Below are 18624 nucleotides of genomic sequence, written 5' to 3'. Positions count from 1 at the left end.
ATCTGCCTGTGTTTTCTCCCTCTTTTTTTGCACTTTCTTCCCGCCGCACCTTGAGAGAACAGATTGTATGTTAATGTTTCTTCCCAACCCATCCTAGAATGTAGAGTTGCACTTAACTAAATACTACTTATTACCATTTCCTGTTGGGGAGGATATATATTTTTCTTTAATTGGTCGAGATTCAGAAAACTCAGTTTTACAATTGGTTTTGATTTTGACTCCATGCTGAGAGCTGTGCATGAGAAAAAAAAAATAAGTCACGAGCCCTCTTTTCCACGTGTTTGCAGTCCAAGAGGGGCACGGGAAGGGAGGGAAAGCTTTCGGGGATGGGGATACAGGAGTGCATAATTGATGTTAATAGATTTTCAGCAGACAGTGCCATCACGGCCAGACAAGGGGTGTTCGTGTCAATAACACAGCCTCCTGTGGGAAACCAGTAACCAGGCAGGCGCAGTAACACTGAAATAGTTTCTTGAAACTTTTCTCAGCCCGTCTCTTGGGGCCATGAGCCATGAACTGTGCATTGTCACATTTTAGTCGCAGTGAAATTCTAACTGATCATTATCTCATAAATGAGACCAAATCAGAGTGACATCAAAGATAGTCTCAAGGGTACCGAGTGTAGCCGATCTTTCATTACATCAGAAACAGTACAGGGCAGAGACCCTCTACAAAAGAAGCTCAGCTTTGTTCGGAATGCTAGAACTGTCCTCTCTGTTTATCAAAGACGTAAACTTAACAAGATTTTTTTCTATGTTAGTACTCAGCTTTTGTGTAAAGAAGTGGTAAATTGATAAGAAAAAACTGGGGGGAAATGTCAGAAGATGACACCAGTGTAGAAAGCATTCACCTCCCTGCTTTGTCTGGAGTGTTCGTGATTTGATGGGGTGATAACTCTGAGGTTCACAGGTAACTTTTAAATCAGCGTTGTACTTAGGATGTTTTGGAAGCTTTGTATTTTACTGGCTGTCTAACAGTGACCGCTGTGAAAGCCTTGACCAGCCCGCTTCTGCAATCCTTTAGCAGAAGAGGCAGGATTGGAAGTTAGGGACTCCCGATTCTTACGCTGGGTATTGTTTAAAGTATCGTTAAGACTTTGACTTTATTTTTTAGAGCAGCTTCAGGTTTAAACCGAAGTTGAGAGAAAAGTGCAGATTTCCTATATATTACCCTGACACAGGCATCACCTCTGCTATTGGCAACATCATTCTCTAGAATGAGCCATTTTATCCAAAGATGAACCTGTATTGGCCCATCATAATCACTCAAAGTTTATAGTTTACCTTAGGGTTCACTCTTGGTGGTGTACATTCTATGGGATTGAACAAGTATTTAATGACATGTATCCATCATTATCGGAGCTTCCCAACTGGCACTAGTGGTAAAGAACCCACCTGCCCACGCAGGAGACGAGGGACATGTAGGTTCTATCCCCGGGTTGGGAGGATCCCCTGGAGGAGGGCATGGCAACCCACTCTGGTATTCTTGTCTGGAGTATCCCATGGACAGAGGAGCCTGGCGGTCTACAGTCAATAGGGTCAAACAGAGTCGGACACGACTGAAACGACTTGGCATGCATCCATCATTATCATATCAAAGGAGAAGGGGGCGGCAGAGGATGAGATGGTTAGATAGCATCGCTGACTCATGGACATGAATTTGATATTCCCTGGTGGCTCAGATGGTAAAGAATCCACCTGCAATGAAGGAGACCAGGGTTTGATCCCTGGCTTGGGAAGATTCCCTGGAGAAGGGAGTGGCTCCCCATTCCAGTATTCTTGCCTGGGGAGTTCCATGGACAGAGGAGACGGGTGGGCTATAATCCACGGGGTCACAAAGAGTTGGGACATGACTTAGCAACTAAACAACAACAACAAAACTGAGTATTTTCACTGCCCTAGAAATCCTGGGCTCAACGGTTCACAGACTGCCCCTCCCTGCAACAGCCATACTTTTGCCCTTTCCAGAACGTTGTAGGGGTGGAGTCAGACAGTATGTAGCCTTTTCATATGGACTTCTTTCATTAGGAATATGCATTGTATGGTTCTTCCGTGTCTTATTATGGCTTGATAGCTCATTTCTTTTTACTCTGGATTTCTTGGCTCCCGCTGTGTAACTGGAGGCAAGTACCTTATCCTGATCTTACGTTGGTTAAGCGACGGGATTGAACTTGAGTTTCTTTTTCTTCATGTTTGTCTTTGCAGCTTACACTAAAACTTCTTCATTTCAGGAGTGTTTCTAATATGCAGAAGTCTAGTTCCCGAAACAAAACCAGTAAAATGTGTCATGATCAGACAGAGCGTAGAGTTTGGAATAATTAACCCAATATCTAAATGCAGCTCAAGGGCAACTCCCAATGAAAGCAGGGTTGTAAACTCAAACATCTAAAGAGACGAAGAGGGTGTGCAGTTTTTACTGTTGTGTCAAATTCTCTCCAGACACTGTAGCGTCATGCAACAGGTTTTGCCCTAAAGAGACCAGATGTACATAAAGAATATTTTGTCGTCAGCTATTCCTGATTTCAGGAATAATTTCCTAAAACCCAAAGCTTTATTCCTTACTTTTGGCTTTGCTTTATATTCTTGGATCTCAAAAGAAGACATAACTTTGGTGATTTATTCAAGCCCTCTCTATTTATATTGTCATTTAGTTGCTAGGTCGTGTCCAACTCTTTGCAACCCCATGGACTATATATGGCCCACCAGGCTTCTCCGTCCATGGGATTTCCCAGGCAAGAATACTGGAGTGGGTCACCATTTCCTTTTCCAGGGGATCTTCCCGACCCAGTGGTCGAACCTGTGTCTCATTCTTGACAGGCAGTTTCTTTACTACGGAGCAACCTGGGAAGCCCTCTCAATTTAGAGATATTATAAAGTGAGTGAAGTCACTCAGTCGTGTCCGACCCTCAACGACCCCATGGACTGCAGCCTTCCAGGCTCCTTCATCCATGAGATTTTCCAGGCAAGAGTACTGGAGTGGGGTGCCATTGCCTTCTCTGGATATTATAGGGCTATAGCAGAAATACATGAAGTGTCATCTAGTGATATTAATTTTAAAAAGTGTTTCTCAAACATCAGAGTCCCTTAGAGGGCATGTTGAAACATAGATTGCTGGCCTGGCTCCCTGAGATTCTTGCTCTGTGAGTTTGGGATGGAGTCCGAGAAACTACATTTCTTCTTCTAAAATATTTTATATTTTAATCAGAGGATAATTGCTTTGCAGTGTTAGTTTCTGTTGTACAAGAATGTGAATCAGCTGTATGTATACATATATCCCCTCCCTCTTGAGACTCCCTCCCACCCTCCCCTCCCACCCCTCTAGTCATCACAGAGTACCAAACTAAGCATCCCGTGCTATTCAGCTGCTTCCCACTCGCTGTCTGTTTCATGCCTGGCAGTGTATATGTGCAGGCTAAGTCGCTTCAGTCGTGTCCGACTCTTTGGGACCCTGTGGACTGTAGCCCACCAGGCTCTTCTGTCCATGGGGATTTTCCAGGCAAGAATACTGGAGTCAACTGCCATTTCCTCCTCCAAGGGATCTTCCCAACCCAGGGATCAAACTTGCTTCTCCTGAGTCTCCTGCATTGGCAGGCGGATTCTTGACAGCTGAGCCACCAGGGAAGCCCAGTACGGTATATAGGTCAATGCTAATCTCTCAGTTCGTCCCACCTTCCTCTTTACCCACTGTGTCTACAAGTCCCTTCTCTGTGTCTGCGTCTCCATTCCTGCCCTGCAGATAGATCATCAGTACCGTTTTTATAGATTCCACGTATATGTGTTAAAGTTTCTGCATTAAAACTTTTGTTTTGTTAAAACAAAAGTTTCTGGGTGATACTGTTGTTGCTGATTTGTGGACCACATCTTGAGAACCATTGTTTTGAAATAATTCCTTCTCAGACCAAATGAGAGAACTTCTTTTCTTTTTAGGTGAAAATCTTCCAAATGCAGTTAGATTTTTTTTTTTTTCTACTTGAAGTTCAGCCACCGGATGGATAGTCTCCAAAACTCTGCCTTCAACCCCGCCACTACTCTGGCTTGGCTCAATGCTTGTGATGAAGACACTTTGCTGAAATTACAATACAATGAGACAGAAGCATATACACATATTATGGATGCACAGAGAACAGTGAATAGTTTTAACCAGCTTTTAAATTTGCCCTTTCTAGCTACTGCCCTTTATCAGAAGCTTTAGGGATAAATGTAGTTAGCATACACTTTCCTTTTTGGGGGTTCTAATTCCCCAAATACTTTCTTGAGCTCAGTGTTGATTCTCATTGGATAATAGTGGGATTGTCATCTGGATGGAAAAACCCCACAGTATAGTTTCTCTAAGTGGATATTGAAATTAATTTGGAAGTATGAGAATTTCTTTAGGCATACTCTGATCTTGTGATCAATTCAGTGATCCTAGAAATGTGATCTAAAAATTTATAAAAGTGTTATGTGCTTCACATACTTATAACATCCCAATAACTTATTAAATTCTTTAAGCAAAATTAACTCTGTTAAATTGGAAAACTTGCATGTGTCTGTTTTTTTTTTTTACAGTTAAAAAAATTTTTTTGAAGTAGATTTACAATGTTGTGTTAGTTACAGGTGTACAGTGAAGTGATTCAGTTATATCCATGCATATATCCATTCTTTCTCAGATTCTTTTCCCATATAGATTATTAGAGGGTATTGAGTAGAGTTCCCTGTACTCTACAGTAGGTCCTTGTTGATTATCTCTTTTATACGTGTGTGTGTGTGTGCTAAGTCGCTCAGTCATGTCCGACTCTTTGTGATCCCATGGACTGTACCCCTTCAGATTCCTCTGTCCATGGGATTCTCTAGGCAAAAATACTGGAGTGGGTTGCATGCCCTCCTCCAAGAGAATCTTCCCGACCCCGGAATCAAACCCAGGTCTCCTGCATTGGCAGGCAGGTTTTTACCACTAGTGCCACCTGGGAATCCCTATTTTATACATAATAGTGTGTATGTGTTGGGTTTCGCTCAGCTGGTGAAGAATCTGCCTACAAAGCAGGAGACCTGGATTCGATCCGTGGAGAAGGGAAAGGCTACCCACTTCAGTATTCTGCCCTGGAGAGTTTCATGGACTGTATCGTCCATGGGGTCACAAAGAGTCGGACACGGCTGAGCGCCTTTCACTTTCATTTTCATATATGTGTTAATCCCAGTCTCTAATTTATCCGTCCCTGCTGGGTTCATTTCTTAAAGCTGGGCTAAGCAGGTTGTTCTCTGTCATGTACTTGTTCAGCTGTGGTTTTCTTACAAGTGAAGGGGAAGATCACAGGAACTCAGAACAAGACAAAGAAAGAAAACAATCACAAGTTCAAGGACTCCCACATTGAAGATGATTTTCTCTTACAGAAAATAAAGACCACCCCTAACCCCAAATGGTTGAATCATGCTTTTGTGGGCTGTGTGTGTGGAAAATACTGTTTTTTAAAAATTGAAAGTACAGTTGATTTACAGTGTTGTGATAGTTTCCAGTGCCCAGCATACTGTGTGTTTTGATTCCAACAGAAAGCCAAACCCTTGATGACGGAGTTCTCGGTGAAATCTACCATCATCTCCCGTTACGCCTTCACCACAGTTGCGTGTAGGATGCTCAACAGAGGGTCTGGGGACCAGGAAGTCATGTTTCAGATGCAGATTCCAGCTGCAGCTTTCATCACCAACTTCACTGTGTAGGTGAACCCTGGAATGAAGATTTCTCTGTAGAGTGGTCAGGGGGAGCCTGAGATGCTGTGAGGACCACAGCCTTTGACCCTGAGAATATATACATTCTCAACCCACAGGACTGTCCCTGGGAAAGAAGGTGGATTCCCTCCCCTGTGCCTTCTTCTTTGCATCCCCATTTCCCCTTTCCTCCTTTTTATTGTCTCTTCTTTCGTCCCATTCCTCTCTTCTTTCCTTCCCTTCATTTCCTCTTTCTTTCCCTCCAACAGATGGCTCCCCACCCCGGGCCAGGCACACTTCAAGGTGACTGGTCTACTTCTTTGAAAAAGATGAGTGTTGCTCTGCTCTAGAAATTCCTCTGGGGAGAAACAAATAAGCAAACAGATGAATAATGAGATTGCCTTCAGACAGTAGTGAGTGCCATAGAGACGACAAGTAGGATTGAGGGGCTCTTTTAGGTCGGGGAGTTGGGGAGGTGGCTCAGGGGAGTCAGTGTTGAAGCTGACATCTGAAGGACCAGCCAGCATGATAAGCCTTTGATAACTAGATACCATATATTTCTTCTTTTCACCTGAACTAAGAGGTAAAGAGATGCAAAATAGGTGTGTGGGTTTAATGTTAGGTCTGGGCAGGATTCCAGTTGGTGCATCTTCTTGGAAGTTTGTTTGAGCAGGTCTTTTGTGTTCCTCCTGGAGAATCAGAGACACCATGGGTTGGCTCTTAACACGTGGACCTGTTGAAATTTGCCCCAGAACGAAATGAGTGATGCAAGGGTAGTGCCCTAGTCTGGAATGCATTCCCAGTGCATATCCAAGAGGCAAACAAAAATATTTTCTAGGGTTGTCATGGTTATGAGATCCGTGCTTGAGTTTGTCTTGGCGAGCTGGCAGCACAGCTGTCTCTCTTTTTTTTCTTTTCAATTAAAGATTTTATTTTGTATTGTGGTATAGCTGGTTAACAATGCTGTGATAGTTTCAGGAGAACAGTGAAGGGACTCAGCCATATATATGCATGTATCCATTTTCCCCCAAACTTTCCTCGCATCCAGGCTGCAAAATAACGTTGAACAGAGTCCCCGGTGCTATACACTAGGTCCTTGTTGGTTATCCAGTTTTAATACAGCAGCATGTACATGTCCCCTCCAAACTCCCTAACTTCCTCCTCCCATCTCTCCCCCCCGACGTCTGTAAGTTCATTCTCTTAAGTCAACACAGCTGTCTCTTGTGTTTCAGGCTTATTGGAGACACTGTGTATCAGGGAGAAATTACAGAGAGAGAAAAGAGAAATGGTGATAAGGTAAAAGAGAAGAGGAATAAAACCATAGAAGATAATGGGTAAGTACCATTGAATTCCCTTGTGGCTCAGACGGTAAAGCGTCTGCCTACACTGCAGGAGACCCGGGCTCCAGTCCCTGGGTGGGGAAGATCCCCTGGAGAAGGAAATGGCACCCCACTCCAGTACTCTTGCCTGGAAAACCCCATGGCCGGAGGAGCCTGGTGGGCTGCAGTCCAAGGGGTCGCACAGAGTCGGACACGACTGAGCGACGCATTTCACGTCACTTCACCACTGAATTCAGGAATTAAAGGCCACGACAGCCAAGCGTCAAGTTTTCTACCTCTTCGACTTCTCATCTTGTTTTCACCCTGTTTCAAGGATTTATCTTTTTATTTTTACCATATTAATAATCTATAATATAACTGGTTAACAATACAGTAGCTAAGGGTTTATGATCAAAAGTCCACTCACCCCCATTCCGCAGTTCTCACGTCCTAGAAAGATCCACTTCTGATATTTCTGTAGTTTTATGGTGGTTACCTCCCTTATTCTAAATATCATGGTTGTTGCTCTTGTTCAGTCACTTAAGTCATGTCCAACTCTTCGTGACCCCATGAACTTCAGCACACCAGGCTTCCCTGTCCTTCACTATCTCCCAGAGTTTGCTCAGACTCATGTTAATTGAGTCAGTAGTGCCGTTCAACTGTCTCACCCTCTGTTGCTCCCTTCTCCTCTTGCCCTCAATCTTTGCCAGCTTCAGGGTCTTTTCCAGTGAGTCAGCTCTTCTCATCAGGTGGCCAAAGTATTGGAGCTTTATCTTCAGCATCAGTCTTTCCAATGAATATTTCCTTTAGTATTGTCTGTTTTGATCTCCCTGCTCTCTGAGCGACTCTCAAAAGTCTTCCCCAGCACCACAATTTGAAAGCATCAATCCTTCAGCACTCAGCCTTCTTTATGGTCCAACTTTCACATCTGTACATGACTGTTGGAAAAACCATAACTTTGACTATAGTCTTGCTTTTTAAAAATTTTCTTGATAAAAATCAGATGTTTATTGTTGATTCTCTGCTGTGAAGACAGAGGATTCAGCAGATTTATAATCCTCCCACTTCCTCTCTGCATTCCAAATTTTTGTATTATTTCTTTTTCTTCTTCAGTATAAGCAGAATTATACCATCCTGGATGAGCTCTGTTATCTTCAATGGTAGTATTCTCTCTCCTGCATGTCACCCGAGCTTTTCTTTTCCTACTTAATCTTTTACTTTTGTGTTGTCAGAATTATCAACATTTAAATTCAGATCTGTCATGGTATTTGAATTCTTTGTCTATAAACTGAATCCAAACATTGAAGACCAATAAGTCAATTCACTTTGAATGACTGTAAATAACATTAACTGCAGAGCCACCTAGTATACTGAGATTTGTTTCCTTCTCTGCTAGACCAGTTGAAAAAATTATCTGTTCCTTTTGAAGAAAAATGATCACAGGATCTAGAGAAAATGGTGTGGGCTTTATGAGGATTATTATTATTGTTTTTTACACTTCACAAATTGTTCAGAATCATGCCATGTTATGTTTAGTTGGATCACAGATTTATTTTGGCCACGCCTCGTGTGGTATGTGGGATCTCAGTTCCTGGACCAGGGATCAGACCGGCAGCCCTGCATTGGCAGTGCGGAGTATTAACCACTGGGCCGCCAGGGAAGGCCCTGTGTGTTTTTCCTTGAGGTCACCTGTGTCAGTCCTCTTCCCCTTTGCCCCCTCAGGTCTGCGTCAGGGAGAAAGAAATAGAAGAGTTCCATGGTCTTTGAAGTCTCTGCTCTTCAGGATTCATAGGACCCATGTAGCCTTCCTCTAGTGCAGGCCTTTGCTTCTCCTCCCAAAGCTAAATTCTAGTTTTTCTTTCTAATGTCGACTGAAAAAGTCATGCACAACCTGGAAGCTGAGGATTATGTTTTCTTGGAGGCATTTTTGAGGACTATAGCCCTGGAGACCATCTCTCAGGCAGCTCTGAGGGACTGTTTCAGAGAGATAAGGGAGGACTAGGATACGGAGGAGGTTCTACCGAAAAAATAAATGTAGTCGAACATCAGAACATGACTGCTAATCAGAAAAAAATCCAGATGTCTCAGGTGAATGGTTTTAGTGCTTTTCTGCGTATGGGAAGGTATGAGAGTCTGGGCTCATTAAAACGAGTCCTTAGGTATGCACCTTAAGTACCTAGAACTATAACCTGTAACTAACTATATGTCAGGCTCCCATTTCCCTCCATCCTGAAGCCCCTCAGGGTGCATCGTGGGGACGGCTGCAGTGGCTGGTGGCTTGCTGGTAGGGAATGCTGAGGGTTCTCACTCAGAGCGCTTGGCTGGGACCGTCTTGGACTTGAGGGCACCTGGCTTTCTCCAATCCCCCGTCACCGTTTCTCTTCCTTCCAGGGAGAAGGGGACGGAGACATTCAGAGCTTCTGTGGTGCTTCCCAGCAAGGACAAGGCTGCCTTCCTCCTGAGTTACGAGGAGCTCCTGCAGAGACGGCTGGGGAAGTACGAGCACGTGGTCAGCGTGCGACCCCAGCAGCTGGTGGGGCGGCTGACGGTGGAGGTGACCGTGCTGGAGAGGTCAGGCATCGCGGAGCTGGAGGTGCTGGGGCTGCAGAACAGCCGGCAGAGGGGCAGTGGCCGGGGCCCAGGTGAGAGGTGCTGGCGGGTGCGCTCAGGTGTCCCGGCGTTAGAGCAGATGGTGCCCCCGCCGTCCAGGCCCAGGGTGAAGCAAGGGTCTGAAGGACAGCAGCCAAGCAGAGACAGTGCCCTGTGCATTTTCAAAGACAATTTATTCCTTTGGCTGCGTCGGGTCTTGATTGCAGTTCAGGGGATCTTTTGCGGTGGCACACAGACTCTCTAGTTGTCCTGAGGCATGTGGGATCTTAGTTTCCTGACCAGGGAGCAAACCCATGTCCTCTGCATTGCAAGGCAGATACTTTACCATTGGACCACCAGTAAAGTCCCAATAATGCCTTTTTTTAAGCCATGCTCTATCAGGAGATTTTACAATGTTCTAATCATCTCTCACGGTTGTGTCATTTCTGGGAATCTACCCTTGGTGAGACATCTAAAATGTTGGGATGGTTATATATACGAACGTGTTTGATAATGTTTGTAGTAGCAAAAGCATTCCTTCATCCTAAATATTCAAGTACATGGATGTGATTAGTAAATTGGGGTTGTAAAAACAATTCGTCATATAATAAGGAAAAAAGAGACACATTTGTGTGTACACTTTAATGTTAAATGGTAACTGTGAAGCTGGCCAAAGACCAGGAAGTCATATAAAATCATCATTTATGGGTGAGGGATGACGGGTCATTTCCTAATACTGTTTTATTTTACCTTATTTTTAAATACTGTATTATCAAATCAAACATTTAACATTAACATAAACATCTAAATAATGTGCTATATTCTTTCTAAAATTAGAGAAAAATATGTACTGGAAATTTGATTTAGACACAGACATTTGTGTTCATCAGCAGGATCTCTTAATTTGAGTTTTTCTTAGTTTTAATTTTTTAAAGTTAACTAATTAATTAATTTTGGACTGTGCTAGGTCTTCATTGCTTCGTGTGGGCTTTATCTAGTTGTGGTACTTGGATTTCTCTTGTAGATGGTAAACTCTAGGGTGAGCGGACTTCAGTAGTTGCTCCTTGAGGGTTTAGTTGCCCCAGGGAATGTAGAATCTTCATTCCGGGTCCAGGTATTGAACCCATGTCCTCTGGATTGGCAGGCGGGTTCTTAACCACTGGACCACCAGGGAAGTCCCCTCATATTTTAATTTTTTAAGTAGCACTCTTTGCTGAGATGATCATGAAAAATTCGATCTAATTTAATTGCTATATTAACGTCAACTAATAGTTCACTTGCATTTGGCCTCATCCTAAATATATCTGTAAGGTCTAATGTCAAGTTGGATAACGAAAGAGATGTGCCCCCCAAATTGCACCAGGGTTAAAATGACAAGACTTTGGGTACCTGTGATGCTGAGGTCAGGGAAAGGCTGAGTGATAAGAGATCACAGAAAACGCAGAACCTGAGTTCAACCTCTGTGACTGCAAGGAGGGTGCCGAGTCGCCCAAGAAGCCTTCTTGAACGAGAATATTTACGGGTGAGTTTGCAAGGAAGCAAGAGAAATGAGTTGACACAAGGAACGAGAGAATGTCGTTTATCTTACTTGAGGCGAAAATAGTGAAGACCCCGAGCTGTTGGTGGGAAGAGTAAACGGTATGGAACCTAGTTGTGCCCCCGGCACGCAGTTCAGTGAACGATTCTGGATGAGAGAGGTAGTTTGCTCTCAAAGACTGGAACATGGATGCAGGTCTTTGTTAGTCTGTCCAGATCTCATCAAAAAGTTAAAGATATTGTCAAGAGACCTGACATTCAGAAATGATATGAGATAAAAGACATCATTCTTAGATCATTGAGGTCACCATGGGTAGGGTTAATGGATTTGTGATCAGTTAAGAGTTAATATCCTTGAAAAAGATGACTTGGGCCCTGTGAGACTCAGCTTACACATCTGTAAATAAGGATTATAACCGTCTCTCAGGGTCATTGAGAAGCTTTCGTGCCGAGTAAAATCTCAATCATCATCATTATTACAGTTCCCTTCTGTTTAGTTTTTCCTCTGCAAATCGTATCTCTCCTATTAGATCATAAATGATTTTGAAACAGGATTTTGTCAGATTAACCTTTGTCGCCTTGTAATAGTTTTTTAAAAAAATATTTATCATTTATTTATTTAGCTTCATCCAGTCTTAATTGTGGCATGTGGGATCTTAGTTCCCAGACCGGGGATGGAACCAAGGCCCCCTATATTGGAAGCATGGAGTCTTAGCCACTGGACCACCAGGAAAGTCCCTCTGTATGGTATTAAACACTATGCCTTTTAAAGAGTAGATAGCTGATTAGGTGTCTGCAAAGTAGAGAAGAAAGGGGAAAAAAGAAACGAAAAAAATATACACCTAAACTAATAACAAAGAATGTTTTAAAATTTCATTTTTTCCTAATCATAATTGATCAGGAAATTATCCCACATGGGAAGGATGGTCATCTTGCTGTAGAAATGAAGTGCCTTGTGTCCTGCTGGGTTCAGAACCACCATGCCTCTTCCGAGATGTGTCTGTGTGGTGGTGTGTGGGTCGTCCTGTAAGGGGTAGGTCTGAATCCTGATGGTTGTTTGTAAAGTTTCTCACTGCTTATCAGCAGGGCCTGTGGGAATCTCTGCGGAATGTTTCCAGACCATTGATCTCCTGGGAATTTGTTTATTTTTAAGAAAATTGTTTTCCTGGCTCTTTGCACCAGACCAGATATCTGGCCTTACAGAGCAAGAGATCTCACAGGCCGTTCCCTGGGCCAGGTGCGGTGGACTGGGGCCCTTTTTGCTCCTCAGTCAGTCCAGAGCTCAGCTGCCTCTGTTCCTGCAAAATAGCCGCTTCAGGAAGGAGCCAGAGGCACAGGATGCTGTGATTGTGCCTGGATGTTGTTGCGTGTGTTCTGAAAGCACCCGGGCAGAGACGCAGCTAGAATAGAACTGAGACCAGGACGTGGGCTGCAAGCGTGTGAACGTGGACTGGAGCCAGTGCGGGCCTCTGAGGTCAGACTTCTGGATGCTCTCTGAGCAAACCTCTATCCACTGGACCTGCTGATATCGTTAGGGAAGCAGTTCTAGATAAGAATGACCGTGTGCTAGCTACTAGACTCAGCTTGTGCACACCAGACTTCTAGGACAGCCCTCCCTGGGAGCTTTTGTAAAATACTTAGGGTGTGAATTCAGATTCCATGTCTCCCCCTAGGTCCATAAAAAGAAGAGAAAGCCTAAAAGCTGTGGAACCTACTTTTGCCTCAGTTTCCCTGTCTGATGTGTTGGGCCCATGGCTATTGAACCATAAATGAATGAACTTTGTCTCAGTGTGAAAGCCAATGCTGTGAGACGTAATTTGCAAGTCTACTTTCTGGATTCTACTTTCTGGATTATTAAAGCAGTTAACTTGTGTGTGTGGTTCAAACTCTAACAGGTTACAAATTGGTGTTCCGTGCAAGACCACACTCTCTCTCTCTTCCGTCACCCTGCTTCCTGCTCTCTCAGTAACTTCATGATTTGGAGGCTCAATGGAACAGGAGTATTTCAAATTAATTCTTTTCTGGAACATCCCTGGATGTCTGACGATCTTAAGTTATAACCTGGATAAATATTCCACCTATGTGATTGGTTTAAAGCTGTTTACTTCACTCTCTAGGTTAAAATCTCAAACTTCTTGTGGTCCTATGGCACCTGAATCACTGCCCTTTCCATGATTAAAAAAAAAAAAAAACACCAAAAAAACAAAGCAAAACAAAAAACTAGTTGGAGCCATAAAATTTTCTTTTATGATCAGATCCCTGATGGCTCAGAGTAAAATAAAATGAGATAAACAATATTAGAAATAAGGTACCTTGCCTTTTTCACCTCCTTTAGCTTTATATCAGTGATGCTCAAATCTGGCTATACCCTAGAGTCTCCTGGAGAGGTTAAAAAAAAAAAAAAAGATGACTGAATCCTCACTCAAACACTTGAATTAGAATTTACCCGGGTTGAGGCCTTGATAACTGTATTTTGAGGTGTGATATTCTGAGTCTATTCTACGAGAAACTGAAAATTTTATGAATGCTTTTAATTTATTTATTTGTAATGCTCGAGAATAATGCTCAGAATTTTTCCTACCACTAAACAGATGTGGCTCTGTGACTTGCATAGTCTATCCTTTATATTCTTTGCCTATTTCTTTTTAAAATTTTTACTTATTTACTTTCGGCTTTGCTAGACCTTCATGGCTGTGTCTGGCTTTCCCTGGCTGCGGTGAATGGGGTCTAGTGGTAGTGTCCGGGTTTCTCGTCGCTGTGGCTTCTCTTGTTGTGGAGCATGGGCTTAAGGCATGCGGTTTGCAATAGCTGCGGCTCACCGGCTTAGTCGTTCCGGGGCATGTGGGATCTTCCCAGACCAGAGATTGCACCCTTGTTCCCTGCATTGGCAGGCAAATTCTTAACCACTGGACCACCAGGGAAGTCCTGTTCTTTGCTCTTTTAAAAAAGCAGTTTTATTGAGGCTGAGCATAAGATTGACTCATTTTAAGTCTTGTAACTCAGTGGTTTTTGTACACTTGCAAAGTTGCGCAACCATCAGCCCAATCCAAGTTTAGAACATTCCTATCACCCCGAAAAGATGTTTGTGCCTCTTTGCAGTCACTCCCTGTTCCAACCTCAGCCCCAGGCAACCACTAATCCACTTTCTGTCTCTCTTCAGACAGCTGCATTTTTCAAAGCACCCCAGGTGGTTTTGACAGTTGGTAAATGTTAGGAGCCTTACTTTGGACCTCCCAGCAGAATGTATGGACATGAACTCTGTTAGGATCCTGACCTATAGAAGCAGCTTTTTTAGATGAATTACTGTTATTCATTAATTTTTAACCATTTAAAAAAGTTGGAGTATAGTTAATTTACCATGTTGTGTCACTCCGGTGCACAACAAAGTGACTCAGTTATACGCACACGTGTATCTATTTTTTCAGATCCTTTTCCCTTATGTACTGTGTGTGCTTAGCCGCTCAGTCGTGTCTGACTCTTTGCGACCCCACGGACTTTAGCCAGCCAGGCTCCTCTGTCCATTGAATTCTCCAGGAAATAACACTGGAATGGGTTGCCATTCCCTTCTCCAGGAGATCTTCCTGGCCCAGGGATCAAACTGGGGTCTCCTGTATTGCTGGCAAATTTTTTACTGTCTGAGCCACCAGGGAAGCCCGTATATAGTAGTATATGTTAATCCCAGACTTCTAATTTATTTCTTCCTTTATGTCTTCTTACCCCACCTTTCCCCCTTTGGTAACCCTGAATTTGTTTTCTATGTCTGTGGGTATATTTCTGGTTTGTATGTAAGTTCACTTGTATCTTTTCTGGGGAAAAAAAATGATGCTTTAGGTTTTTAGAACCCATACCCAAGCCCCCCCCACCCCCACTCCCAGCCCCCACCGAGTGCTCTGCAAGCAGTGTGTGCTCTTTATCCTTTACCTGCCCAGGAACTCAGCCTACAGCTTGCTTTTTAATTGTATCACTCCTAGGTCAGCTTCCCATAAAATAATTCTAAGAACCAAGAAAGCGTCATTAGAAAGAAAAGAACCACTCAAAATACAGTTTCATTACCTTTGATGTTGGAAGATGAGATTGTTGACTCTGGCGGGGTCTTTGAGGATAAATTAATGACCAGTCTTGAGTCCTGCAAGCTCAAGTCACCTTTGACTGTCAGCTAGACTTGTATGTGTCTACAGTGTCTTGTGTATCCGTAGACACCAGTGAGGAGTTGGTTGAATCTGTTTAAAAATCAAATTTTTCTTTCCCTTTGTTTGGTCTGTTAACCTCCTGACCCTGCCGTTTGCTGTGATGGCTCTCAGGATTGAAATGGAGGCACCTAGCATGGTGCCTGCCATAGAATGGGTGCTCAGTAAGTATTTGTTAAAAGAATTTAAGAATAAATAACTGTTAGCCATGAAGATGCCACTGAGTTTTCAACACCTTCCTGGTTTGTTGTTGCTCAGTTGCTAAGTTGTGTCCGACTCTTTGCAACCCCCTGGACTGACTGTATGTAGCATGCCAAGCTTCTCTGTCCTTCACCACCTCTTGGAGATTGCTCAAACTCATGTTCCTTGAGTCAGTGATGCCATCCAACCACCTCATCCTCTGTCGCCCCCTTCCTGGTTTAAGTTGGTTAAGTTCTCCAGATCTTGGGTGTGGCTCTTATTCTGTTGTGAAGGAGGGATTCGGAGGCAGAGTTTGGTTCCAGAAGACTCGTTACAAGAATGTAGATCCCTCCCTTTTCCAGAATTGTCAGATGAAAGAGGGGATGCTGGGTTTAAATTTGAAACTCTAGGTAAACAATGTGTCCCATACAGTATCTGAGATATGCTTATCCTAGAAAGTCACTGCTGGTGTATCTGAAATTCAGATGTGACAGGGCATCCTTTTTCTTCGCTGAATCTGGCCACCCTGCGCTATTAAAGGCTGCATTGTGACTAACGGTTCACCCCCAGCTCCGGTTCCCCGCTGGTGTGTGTCCCTCCCCGGGACCCAGTCTCCAGGCTGCAGCTGGAAGGGTATGGCCCCGCGTGGCCTCTGCACCTTGCCAGGAAGCAATCTGGCTGTTATGCGAGGGTTTCCAACATTGTTCAGTGCAGAAATCACTGACGTATGAATCATTTGGCTCCACAGAAGGATCTGTTTTGTTTTGTTTTTAATGCTAGTAGGAGGGGACCCATACTGTCTCGTCTGTTTGGTTGTCGGCTGTAGCTGGGTGGGGGTCGGCTGTGAACAGGATGGCTCGGAGCCACCCAGGAGGGTGACCTTCTCTCTTTCACATAATACTGGTGAGCATCCTCCTCTTCTTCAGGAAACCTCACTCTGCTTCTTCCTTTTCCCCGCTGTGTTAGTTTGCTAGACGAGGTGGGATGTTGTCCAGGCAAATGGCGCTGTCTGCCACAGGTGTGACTGAAACCAGAGGTGGAAGCATGTGCCCTGTTTCAGCTAGAGCACTGCCACACCCATCAAAACACTTCCAAGATGACCCTCTTGAAGGGTCCCTCCGTCCACCTGCCCGAGTATGTGCCGACCTGTTGAGCCATGTCCACGTTAAACGTTCCAAGAGCTCACAGGGAGTCCTCACCGTGTTCCTGCTCTGTGCTACAGATGTCCACCGCCATCGTCACTGCCCTGGAAGAACTTAGAGTGGGCAGTTTTTAACAATTGACAACAGTGTTTTTCTTTAATTGACATGTATTTGACTTGCACCTGTGTTAGTTTCAGGTGTACGACAGAGTGATTCAGTTTACATATACGCATATCTGTCCTTTCTCAGGGACTTGCCCCGTGGCTCAGTGGTAAAGAATCCACCTGTCATGCGGGAACCGTAGGAGATACGGGCTTGATCCCCGAGTCGGAAAGATCCCCTGGAGGAGGACATGGCAACCCACTCCGGTATTCCTGCCATGGACAGAGAAGCCTGGCGGGCTCCGGTCCACGGGGTCACAAAGAGTCGGACGTGACTGAAGTGACTTAGCACGCACACATGTTCTTTTCCAGATTTTTTTCCATATAGTTTATTATAGAATATTAAGTATAGAGATCCTTTTTGATGATTTATTATTTATATATTGTTTCTATTTAGTCATTAAGTTGCATTCAACTCTTTTGTAACCCTCTGGACTGCAGCCTGCCAGGCTCCTCTGTCTGTGGGATTTCCCAGGCAAGAATACTGGAGTGGGTTGCTATTTCCTCCTCCAGGGGAAGCTTCCTGAACCAGGGATCAAACTCACATCTCCTGCATTGCAAGCAAATTCTTTACTGTTGAGCCATCGGAGACACCCCATTTTATAGTATATGTGTTCATCTCAGACGCCTGATTTATCCCTCTCCCCTTTCCTTTTCGGTAACCATAAGTTTGTTTTCTGTGTCTGATTTGATATTTGTATATGACGCAAAATGATGATCGCAGTGAACCTAGGTGACATCCCTCACCATACACAGTTACAGAATGTGTGTGTGTGTGTGAGATGAGAACTTTTAAGATCGGCTCCCTTAGCAACTCTTAAATATGCACTACTGTATTATTAACCATAGTCGCCATGGTGTAATTATATCCCCATCACTTTTTCCGTTAACACTCTGTCGATTGGCCTGAATTTGTCTTTTTGTCGATGACAGGAGGGTAGTTGCCCAATTATTCATTCCCTCTGTTGAAGAAATCTCCCCACTGGAGCCCAGGTGAGCAGGTGACATAAACAAACACAGGCAGTTTAACCTCTTTTCCAAGGGGAAATGAGACAGTGCTTGGAAATGCTTTTGTAAAATCACCAGGTGTTGGCTGCTTTTCCCTGACAGTGGGCAAACCCAAGGCCCACAGGAAACAGAGGCCAGGAAATCCCCCATCAGTTGACCGAAAGGGGAGTAGCGTTCAGCTGATGACCTTGACTGTGGTTCTTTGCTCTTAAATTCTTTCACCTTTAGACACTGTACATAGCAACTGGCTTTCCTTTCCCCCCATGTGGTTGTCTAGGAGGGGAATGTTTGTCTGTAAATAACATCCTGTACTTTTCACCCTTTATGCAAAATAAACAATGTCTTATCATACAAGATAGAATCGATGGGGAAAATAGGAATTTTTTAAAATTATTTATTTGTTTATGTGGCTGTGCTAGGTTTTAGTTGTGGCACATGGAAGCTTTAGCTGCAGCTCTCAGACTATTAGCTGTGGCATGTGGGATCCAGTTCCCCAACCAGGACACGAACCCCAGGCCCCATGCATTGGGAGTCTTCGTCCCTGGACCGCCAGGGAAGTCCCAAGGATAGGAGTTCTTCATAGCACTTGTGTGTGTGGGTCTTAACCTTAAGAGGCTCCTTGGAGAATCTGGCGAAAGCTACAGACATCTGTCCAGAGAAAAGTATACATGTACGGTTTCATGCCAAATTCTGTATATAATTTCAGGGAACTCTTGAGGAAGAGTTGTTCCCTGTATGTGAAGCGAAAGTGAAGGTCGCTCAGTCGTGTCTGTGTCCATGGAGTTTTCCAGGCCAGAATACTGGAGTGGGCGGCTTTTCTC

General features: G+C 44.0%; 1 protein-coding gene across 1 annotated transcript in view; it reads left to right on the top strand.

The window, feature by feature from the left end:
* Positions 1–18624, top strand: part of ITIH5 (inter-alpha-trypsin inhibitor heavy chain 5) — an 85077-nt gene that overhangs the window by 20400 nt on the left and 46053 nt on the right. The window contains exons 3-5 of the mRNA XM_069546397.1: positions 5526–5689; positions 6914–7015; positions 9392–9642. Coding sequence (XP_069402498.1) covers positions 5526–5689; positions 6914–7015; positions 9392–9642 — 517 coding nt within the window. The remainder of the gene's footprint in view (positions 1–5525; positions 5690–6913; positions 7016–9391; positions 9643–18624) is intronic.

Source organism: Ovis canadensis, chromosome 13, assembly GCF_042477335.2.
Source record: "Ovis canadensis isolate MfBH-ARS-UI-01 breed Bighorn chromosome 13, ARS-UI_OviCan_v2, whole genome shotgun sequence".
In the NCBI taxonomy this organism is placed as follows: domain Eukaryota; kingdom Metazoa; phylum Chordata; class Mammalia; order Artiodactyla; family Bovidae; genus Ovis; species Ovis canadensis.
Note: the sequence above shows the minus strand (reverse complement) of the source record. Positions and strands in the feature narration are given on the sequence as shown.